The 10,000-nt window shown below is 48.0% G+C and overlaps 1 protein-coding gene across 2 annotated transcripts in view; it reads right to left on the reverse strand.

Moving 5' to 3' along the window:
- Window positions 1-10,000, reverse strand: part of ldlrad3 (low density lipoprotein receptor class A domain containing 3) — a 66,999-nt gene that overhangs the window by 38,855 nt on the left and 18,144 nt on the right. For both annotated transcript variants that reach the window (XM_079742969.1, XM_079742968.1), the window contains exon 2: window positions 4,378-4,524. In XM_079742969.1, coding sequence (XP_079599095.1) covers window positions 4,378-4,524 — 147 coding nt within the window. The remainder of the gene's footprint in view (window positions 1-4,377; window positions 4,525-10,000) is intronic.

Consider the following 10,000-nt stretch of genomic DNA (forward strand, 5'->3'; position numbering starts at 1 on the left):
GAGTGAGTGAGTGAGAGAGAGAGAGAGAGAGAGAGAGAGAGAGAGAGAGAGAGAGAGGTGATACGACCTTCAGATAGCCGGGTCTCTGAAGGGGAGGAGATCAGACACAGGGAGACACCGAGACGGGACTGAACCAACGGACGGGTGTCTTCGTCGGATCGCGACGAGATTCACAGATGAGACGCCACCGATAAGCGTCGTTAAATGACGGCTCATGTGTTCACGGACCAAACATGTGCAAATCCAAACACACACACAGGCAGATGATCTTCCGAAAGGTCACGGTCGGCCCTAGAGGATACAGTACGCCAGGAGCGTGCCATCCCATCATCAACAAAGGCCTCCTGCTTATTTCACCGGAATCATATCCGAGGCGTTACGGTAATGAGAAGCGCAGTAATGTGATTGCACACGGGAGTGACATACAGAAAGACAACAGACGCCAAGGCTCATTGGGTAAACTGTCTCATATCGACAGAGCTGGAGGCGAGACGGTGAGGCGTGGCCGCGGCAGGGAGGGAGCCTCCGTGCCCAGGGAGAGGGAATCTGTCGAGGAGGTTGCTGTGGGTCATTTGTCCTGCTCACGGAGGTCCTGTCGCTGTCCATTTACCTTGCTGTCCCTGAACGTGGAAGCCATCTTGAGTGGGATCTTAATTACAAGGCTTATTGTGGAGGCTCCAGTGTGGTAGCCTGGAAGTCTCTTTTCTCTTTCATCACGCAAACCAAACCTCCGCCACACCAACTACACCACCGCTAGTGCCTCCTCCACCACCCCCACCATCAGCCCTGCCACCACCGCCACCACCACCATCACTACTACAACTATACTATCAGCACCTAAGCAGTCAAGTAGTTGTTAAGGGGATAAGTGCTAAGTGCTTTAATTGCTAAGGGGATATGTGTTTGAATATGAATTTGAATATATATATACATATATATTTATATCTATACTTTATACAGTGAAACTACACATTCCCATTTATTTGGAAGCAAATGGGGAGCAGTTATAAAGAGCACCGTAAACAAACAAAGGCAGCAGTGACAGCCATGGCCTCATGCCAGCTCTCTGTATCCTAATGTGTTCAGCAGTCCAGCTAAACTATATGTATATTAAACACTGGAGTACCTAAATAAAATAAACCATTATGGGGATTCTGGATCCATGGCTTCTTTGAATGCCTCTGCATTTATCCTCGACATTGGTGCCTCGAATGGGAATCCAACCTCTAACCCTGGCAGTGTAAATAAATGCCTTGCTCTATTGAGCAACACAGGATCCCACCTAGGCATTGGCCCAGTTGTATGTCAAAATAACTCAATTGCCATACTAAAACCCCTTCAAATGAACAGTGCTTGAAGCAGTAGAGAAACCATGTTTTTAGTGAGATACATTCTTAACACATTGCAACAAAAATCGCAGAAACACAGTTTAATAGCTAACGCCGACAGACACAGAACCATCAATTGCTTTAACCTTTGGAGACAAACATTTTCTCAGACAGGAAACCTCTCTAAAACACTCCCAAGGCCAGGAGAGAGAGAAAATGATATTTTATTCTAGAAACGCAGCATATTTCCATGACAAACTGCAGGAGAACTGTTGGAAAAAGTTTGCCAGTGTGAGTTTTTGTTTGTTTGGGCGTCCAGCAGGCCTGCCTCATTGTTCGCCAGAATATGTCGCCAATATGTCTCCTCCCCCACATATTGGTGTGGGAGGAGATGGATGGGGGAGACGATTCTAGTGTTGTACCACCAAAAGGTGCCCCAAGGTTTCTGCAGCCTATTTCAGCGTTGGTTGACAGCCAGGTAAACAGTGGTATTTTTTCTAAACAGAGGGTAGTACTTGGCACCGACCTGAAAGGCATTTTCCCTGCTGACAGAACCCAGGGGCTTGGACTTTTCGTTTTCTTTCCCCTGTTGGTTTTTGTTTTTGATAAATATTAATTAACACAGCACCGAATGAAGAACTCATGCGTGATTCTGGCAACAGAGAGAGAGAGAGAGAGAGAGAGAGAGAAAGTGAGAATAAATATTAATATTAAAAAATTAAAAATAAATAATTAAAATGTCAGTTTATGAGGTTTTCTAACATTAATGAGTTCCCCTAGCCTGCCTTTGGTCCCCCAGTAGCTAGAAATGGCGTTAGGTGTGAAACGAGCATGTTACCTCCCCTTTCTCTGCTTGGCCCGCCCAGAGAATTTGACTTTGTTATTTGGATAACCGCTCCGCTGTTAGTGTTATGGCGCATAACACGCAACATAAGGTACGGTTTGCGTAAAGCTCCCATTTGGTGAAAAGACTAGACTGCGTCGGGTTCTCTGACGTCTCTGGTACTTCCACAACGAGACTCGGAGCCCCGTTGCCGGGGGGCGGCGGTGGTGCTCCGGCAGGAGACAATCGCGGGCAACAATCCCTTTGTCCTCCATGTCATGGCTCAATCTTGACTCCAGCGGGTCAAAGCCAAAGTTCCTTTCCTCCAATTCCTTCTCAACCATGGCCAAGGTAACTCCCACTATGAGTCTCCTTGTGGAAGTACTGGGAGTCCGCAAACGGCAACAATCCCTTTCTCCTCCTCCACTTCGCCGCTCAGTCTGTGCTTCAGATTGCCGTGGAAGTGGAAGAACCAGAGACGTCGGAGAACCCGACGCAGTCGTTTGAGATTCATAATATCATCCGAAGGCGCACACAGCTTTTGGCCATGGTAATATATATTATATTATAAAGATATCTATATTATATTATATTATTTAGATATAGAGCTCCAGGACTCCCGCCGGAGCACCCGGAGTGCACCCTAGACTATTTACAGAACACGGCCAAAAGCTGTGTGCGCCTCCGGATGATATTATGAATCCGAGCCATTGCGATGCATCCACTGTAAACACTAGCGCATGGTACCGTGGCCGCAAGCTGCTCAGGGCCAAACCCCCACCCTCCACCTTGATCCGCCTCTAAAAAACAGCACATTTGTGGAACGCTCAATGTGGGACGGTCTCGTAGTGGCTATAATTCTGCGATAGAGAGAGATAGAGAGAAAGATAGAGAGAGAGACAGAGAGAGAGAGAGAGAGACAGACAAAGAGAGAGACAGTGGGATTTAAGGGATTGGGATTTAATACCAGTGGTTCAAAGGCGAAAGTAGTTAGAGAGACAAGGTGTTAGGGTTGGTAGAAAAAACTTCAATTTTCCGCGTGTCGATTTTTCCAGTTGCGAGGAGGAAGGAGGCGGCGCAGACAGCAGGGATCAAAGTGGGCTAACGGCGTGAGCATCAGAAGCGCTATACGAATATCCAGCCGCACTAGTAGCCTACGTCCGCGCACAAAGAACGAATCAGCCCTCCCTTTGATGGCATTAAGACGGCGGTGCGCCCGGGCAAGGGGCTAGGGCTAATGGCTGGAACACAGAGGATGGAGCAGGACGGAGCGGGGCGTAAAAGTTAAAGACAAGGCTATACACTTTATTAATATTCTCCTTTTACAACAGCAAAGGCAGAATGAGAGATGAAGCAAACAATAAACCATTTCTGCAGAAGGGTCGTGAATTTAGAAGCTGCGGAACCACAGCTGGATGTTGTAATCTGGGCAGCAGTAGCTCAGGAGGTAGAGCAGGGCCGGGGATCGAACTAGCAACCTTCCGGTTGACAGTAAACCTGGGACTAGTTTGGTTCCCCACTTGTCGTAGCCGAGTGTTGAGGTGTCCCTGAGCAGGACGATTGACCCTAACTGCTCCTGACGAGCTGGCTGTCAGCTTGCATGGTTGACTGTGCCGTCGGTGTGTGAATGTGTGCATGAATGGGTGAATGTTGGGCAATATTGTAAAGCGCTTTGAGTGGCCACTGGTTAGAAAAGCGCTGTATAATTAATTGTAATTATAGTGAATTGTAAGTCAATTCACAATGTGAACCAAGCCGGAGAAGAGCCGTGTTTACTCTGAAAGGCCTGCAGTCTATGAACGGCAGTGTTCAGCTGAAGACGGTATGTTATTGTTATGCTAAGGTGCAAAGGCATCGATTTACTTGCTACGAAATTGAAACTGGCATGTTGTCATCTAAACTGCTGCAGAATATGGCCATTTCGACAGGGTACAACAAAGGGACTGCCATCGTTTAGTGATGGCAGGAGTTTCCTGCAATGTTTCTCTTTGACCTGAGGGATCATACAAATGCGCATAATTCCTCACAATCTCAGCACTTCTTTCAACTGGTTCATCTTGTGATATTAGGAAAGGGACACAACTGTCAACATATTTTACGGACATTCCCTTTTCCCTCCTGACAGATCCCATGGGCTTGTGCTTTAGTTTTTGGGGATGAGGAAAGAGACAGAGAGAGAGAGGGGGGGGGGGGGGGGGGGGGGGGGATAACAGAAGCAACACTCACGGCAGCCCTTCTCGTCGCTCCGGTCCAGGCAGTCCGGGGTGCCATCACACTGCCATCCACCAGGGACACACTTGCCGTCCCCGCACATGAAGTTCCCGGGAATGTTGCACTCGGTGGTGAAGTTGTTCCCGGGCAGCAGCTGGCCCTCTGGGGGGGGGGAACACACACAGAGACAGGCTGACATTTAGTACAGCCGCCATTTTGAGGACACTTTTATTCATTCAGAGCACCTTGCACAACAGGGAGTGATTCACATACACTGTTAGCACGGGAGGTCCCAGTGGGAATCAAACCCTGAACCCAGGCGTTGATGGTAATGCCATGACCTGTCTGTTGTGCAACACAAGACAAGCAACCAACCTAATAAGCAGAGAAAACTGAGAGCAAAGGATAGTGAAAGTAGAACATATAACAGAGAACAGAGGCGTTCCAAACACCAAACCCAAAGGGGATAATCCCTGCCAATGTGCAATAATAAAGGCAGTCTGTTGTGGTAATTCTGAAGGATAAAGGCAGACCCAGAAACAATCTGTGTTTTTTAAATCGATTTCAAGCGGCCACCAGACAAAAGGTGGCCATCTAAGAAGGACAGCCCTGTGCTGAGCAAGGTTCACTGAGAATTTACACAGGAGTGGAGAGGCCATCGACTGTGGGGAGTGAAGAGCAGATAACAGAACCCACGCTGGGAAAGACGCAGGTCTCGACCTGTAACCGGGGACGACCCGGACGCCCGATCACAGATAGGCTATCAGAGACAAAAGAGTGTGACTCTGAAGACACAGCGTCAGCTCACCGCTGACTGCACTTGCTCTCTCTCCTTCTGTCTTGATCCGTCTGTCTCTCACTCTTTCTCTCTCTCTCTCTTCTCTCTCTCTCTCTCTCTCTCTCTCTTCTCTCTCTCTCGCTCTCTCTCTCTCTCCTTCTGTCTTGATCCGTCTGTCTCTCACTCTTTCTCTCTCTCCTCTCTCTCTCTCTCTCGCTCTCTCTCTCTCTCTCTCTCTCTCTCTCTCTCTCTCTCTTTCTGTCTTGATCCGTCTGTTTCTCTCTCTGTCTCTCTCTCTCTTTCTCTTTCTGTCACGATCTGAGTGTCTCTGTTTCTCTCTCTCTGTCTGAATCTCTCTCTCGCTCTCTCTTTCTATCTCTCTCTGTCAGAATCTCTCTCTCCCTCTCTGGATCTTTCTCTGCATATTTCTGTCTCTCTCTCTCTCTGGCTGAGGCTCTCTCTCCCTCTGTATCTCTCTCTACGTGTATCTCTCTCTCTCTCTCTCTCTCTCTCTCTCTCTCTCTCTTCAATGCAATTGGCTTTACTAACAGGACATACAAAACATCAGAAGTAACAATACACAAGGCAATTAAGAAATAACAGGAGTCTCTCTCTCTCTCTCTCACATACACACAAATAAACAAAAACAGACACAAGCACACACAGACACACACAGACACACACACAGACACACACACACACACACACACACACACACACACACACAGACTCTGGGTTGCTCAGCGGCTAGAGCGGCCAGCATAATGACGGGGAAGGGGCCAAACGTCCTCAGAAGACAAGCAGCCGAGGCAGCTGAGCCCGTAAACAAGGCAGGCTTTAATGAGGAGCCTCGCTCGGAGCAGGAAGCACTTCTCATACCGCGAGCTAAACTTCTCCCTGCTAGGGGCTGTTAACTTTCCTCGGAGGACAATCCGCCGCAAAGTGCACTTAAACCGTTAGCGATCTGAGAGAGAGGCTCACACATGATGGCTCCTCCTGGCCTCCGTCCTGAGAGCCATGAAGGCTAATGGCGTGAGAGGGAGAGGAGGATTGAAGGGAGAGGGGCCCCAACGATTTCTATTTAACGGGGTGATAGCCGTGGGGAGGGCCAGGGTGATCCAAGCTCCCTGCGGTTGTTTTCTAAAGCAGGCCGCTGCTTTGCCGCGGTGGAGTACGAAGCCTCAAATTCAGACGGACGGACAAGCCGCTCCTGAGCATGAATGCTAATGCGCTACGTGTTGCACCATCACTGATAACCAGGGCTGGAAATCAATGTCCTGGCCTTTGTTCAAACCCAACCACTGGCAGGCAGGGGTGGGGGGGGGGCGAGGGGTTCACTTTGGTGGAAAGATGCAGGCTTTTGTCATCAGAGGAACAAAGGGAACCGTGTGAAGCAGCAATGTGAGGTTATAAAGATGAAATTTGATTATAAGCCGATGAAAGGGTGGTTTGGGCATTTGAATACAACGACTGAGATTGCTGTCCACCTTTTTAAGGCCCGGCCAATCCGCAGGGAGCATGTCTGTCCATTGCTGATGGCCAATCAGAGGTCAACCACCGTTATGTTGGGCCTAAAGTTAGGAATACATCGAAGATGGGGGTAGCTGGGCGGCTCCACCATGGAGGCAGTACGCTTCGTAGCGTCCCGGGTTTGATTCCCACCAGTGGTCCCCACGCTTCACGTCATTCCCTCTCTTCTCCTGCCCCGTCCCTCCACACTGTCCCGTCTATAATGTAATCAAACAATTATTTAACAAAGTCTCCCTCGGCTGCGCACTCGTTCAGACTTGTAAACCGCCGGCGGATCCGGGAAGCCCTCCATCTCCTACTTCAAGGGGCCTGAGAATGATGCAAACCCCACTTTTGTCTCACGCAAGAGCGGGGCACTGCGGGGGGAGGGGGGGAGGGGGTGTGGAAGAAGGAGAACTGAGGGCGGAGTGGCCCCCCGTGGAGAGGACAGACGGGGGGAGCACCAACACAGGCGTAGCGCCCACTGATTAATTAGGATGGAGAACCGGGGGCTGGGTAGTTACAACTCTGCTAAACTGAGGAAGAGGAGTCACGCACACACGCGCACGGGCGCACACTCTCACCAGTCTCACATGCACAGGGACGCACACGCAGACACACACATTTATGTGTACACCTCCATGCACAAGTACATGCACGGACACACATGAATGTATACAGGTGCATTCACATGTGCATACATACATGCACATGCAAAGACGCACACACACACACACACACACACACACACACACACACACACACACACACACCCGTACACGCACCCACACACCCACACATTGACGCGCAAATGCACACACTCACACTCACATTGCAAGACATACAAGCACATACACTCACACGCACACACACACTCACACCCACTCACACACATATGCACTTCTCTAGACACACAGGCTCAGAGACAAGTGCTTACATCGCAGGCGTATTTGTCGAGCGTGCACAAAGGCAATCTGCACAAAGCGCAGGGATCTCGAGAGAAGGCGGGCGTTCGCATCGAACACCAGATAATGTGTAGAGGAGCAGCGTGCGAGACGCAGCGGTACACGGGCCGGCTGATCGGAACAGGAGATTGCTTGATTAAGCAGTTGCTCGGGGAAAAGCTCTGGCATCTCATGTGCGGAAACGAAACGAGCTCCGTGGACGCATTTCAAGACGGCGCGTTGTTGATTGGGAACGTATGTGGCCGGTGATAACAACGCCCGGAGCCACAGCCAAATAATATTTCCTAGTTGTGGGTCTGTGGCTGTGTGTGTGTCTGTTTGTGTGTGTCTTTGTGTTTGTGTGTTTCTTTGTGTGTGTGTCTGTGTGTGTGTGTGTGTGTGTATGGCTGTGTGGGTCGCTGTATATGTCGGTGTGTGTGTCTGTGTGTGTGTGCAAACACATATCCAGATTTTGACAGACTAACAAACTATTAGACAGATTGTGCTAATTGCTAAGAAAAAAAATGCACTTAGAAAAATAGAGATAATAAAAAAAAATAAGAATTATGATCTCAGTGAACATGTCACTGATGACTGGGGACCATGCAATCTGTGGGTGTATTTGTGTGTGTGTTTGTGTGTGTATTGTTGTGCGCGCACATGTGATATGTGATGTGTTTCAGTGCTTGCTTATATTTGTGTGCCTTTGTGCATCTACCTCTTTCAATGCACACATATGCGCACTGCACAAGTATGTGTGTGTGTGTGTTTGTTTGTGTGAGTATTTGTGTGTGTGTGTGTGTGTGTGTGTGTGTGTTTATTTGTGCATGTATGTGTGTGTTCATGTGTGTGTGTGTGTGTGTGCGTGCAATTGTGTGTGTGTGTGTGTTTGTGTGGATGTGCGTGTGATTGTGTGTGTGTGGTTGTGTGTGTGTGTGTGTGTGTGTGTGTGTGTGTGTGTGTGTGTGTGCGTGCGTTTGGGTGTGTGTGTCTGAGTCTGACAGAGAATGCTCTAGGTAGATAAGGTAGAGGTGGACCTCTGTGTATCTCTCTGGAAGAAGATCGACCAATTACTCAAGGTAAATATTACCTACAGCTGTGTGTGTGTGTGTGTGTGTGTGTGTGTGTGTATTACCTACAGCTTCTGTCTACACACACACAAGCTCACACCTGACGCACAAACACACACACACGCACCCACAGATGCACAGAGATACACGCACACACAAACACACACATGCAAACAAACACAAACTCGCACACACAAACTCGCACACACATACACAGACGAAAACACACGAATACAGACAGACGCTCAAACACACACAAGCACACAAACACCGACAGACGCAAACACACACACACACACACACACACACACACACACACACACACACACACACACACACACACAAACACATCTTAGCCCCCTGTTATAACTCAGTCCACTAAAGCTAAGGGAACCAGAGCAGGATGCTCTTCAACCAAGGAAACAAGCAGCAGGGTACTTCTACATTTCTATTTCCTTTTGCCATTATTTCACAGGGCTTTTATTAGTTCACATGGAGTGGAATATTATTCTCTCTCTGTCTATTTGTATCTCTAGCTCTCTCGCTTCCCCTCTCACCCCTCTCTCCTTCAGCTCCAGTGTTTGGCTGCCTCTCTCCGACCTAAAATACAATCTGAAATAAAAATTAACTGGCAGAACACCGCACACACAGGGTTTGATTTCCCAGTGGTTTGGAATAACATTAGGAGTGATTTCCGCCCCCCCCGAGGGAAGAACGTCCCCAAAACATAATGTGCTTTGCTGGCAGTCGTTGAGAGCAGTAATGGAGTATGCGGCCATGTTGTTTCTCTAATTGCTTGGATTTGACCTGCTATTAAAATGTACTCTATATCAAACACTATCCTGTAATGGAATTGTGTTATATCTTTCCCCCTTGTGAGACCCTATTTATAGATATATTATAGTTCATTATTATGAAGTGTATTATTACACTGATGTATACTACTTAAGTATGGTTAGTTGTCTCTTCAGGTTGTAAACATTTATTAATTATGTAACATTTATTTATTATAATAAACATTTATTTGTTTTTGCACATACCAAATTATATCAGAAAGTACACAATCACCATTTTGAATATTTTGCTTAAGGAAAAATTACAGAAAGAATCAATATTTTTAAATATAATAAATATTGACAATCCCACAATCATTGGCAAGAGTCCCAGAAATGAATCTAGTATCTGTGGTTACAGATGTTCCTCGACTTGGTCTGATTATCGCCAGCTGTGGGCATCAATCACCAAGGTGCATTGCCACGACAACATGACAACATGACAACCGACAGCTCATCCGCGATAACAGCCCAGCTGGCCCCGGCTCATCGGGTGCCTTAAGT

This window comes from Pollachius pollachius, assembly GCF_949987615.1.
Source record: "Pollachius pollachius genome assembly, chromosome: 9".
Lineage (NCBI taxonomy): Eukaryota > Metazoa > Chordata > Actinopteri > Gadiformes > Gadidae > Pollachius > Pollachius pollachius.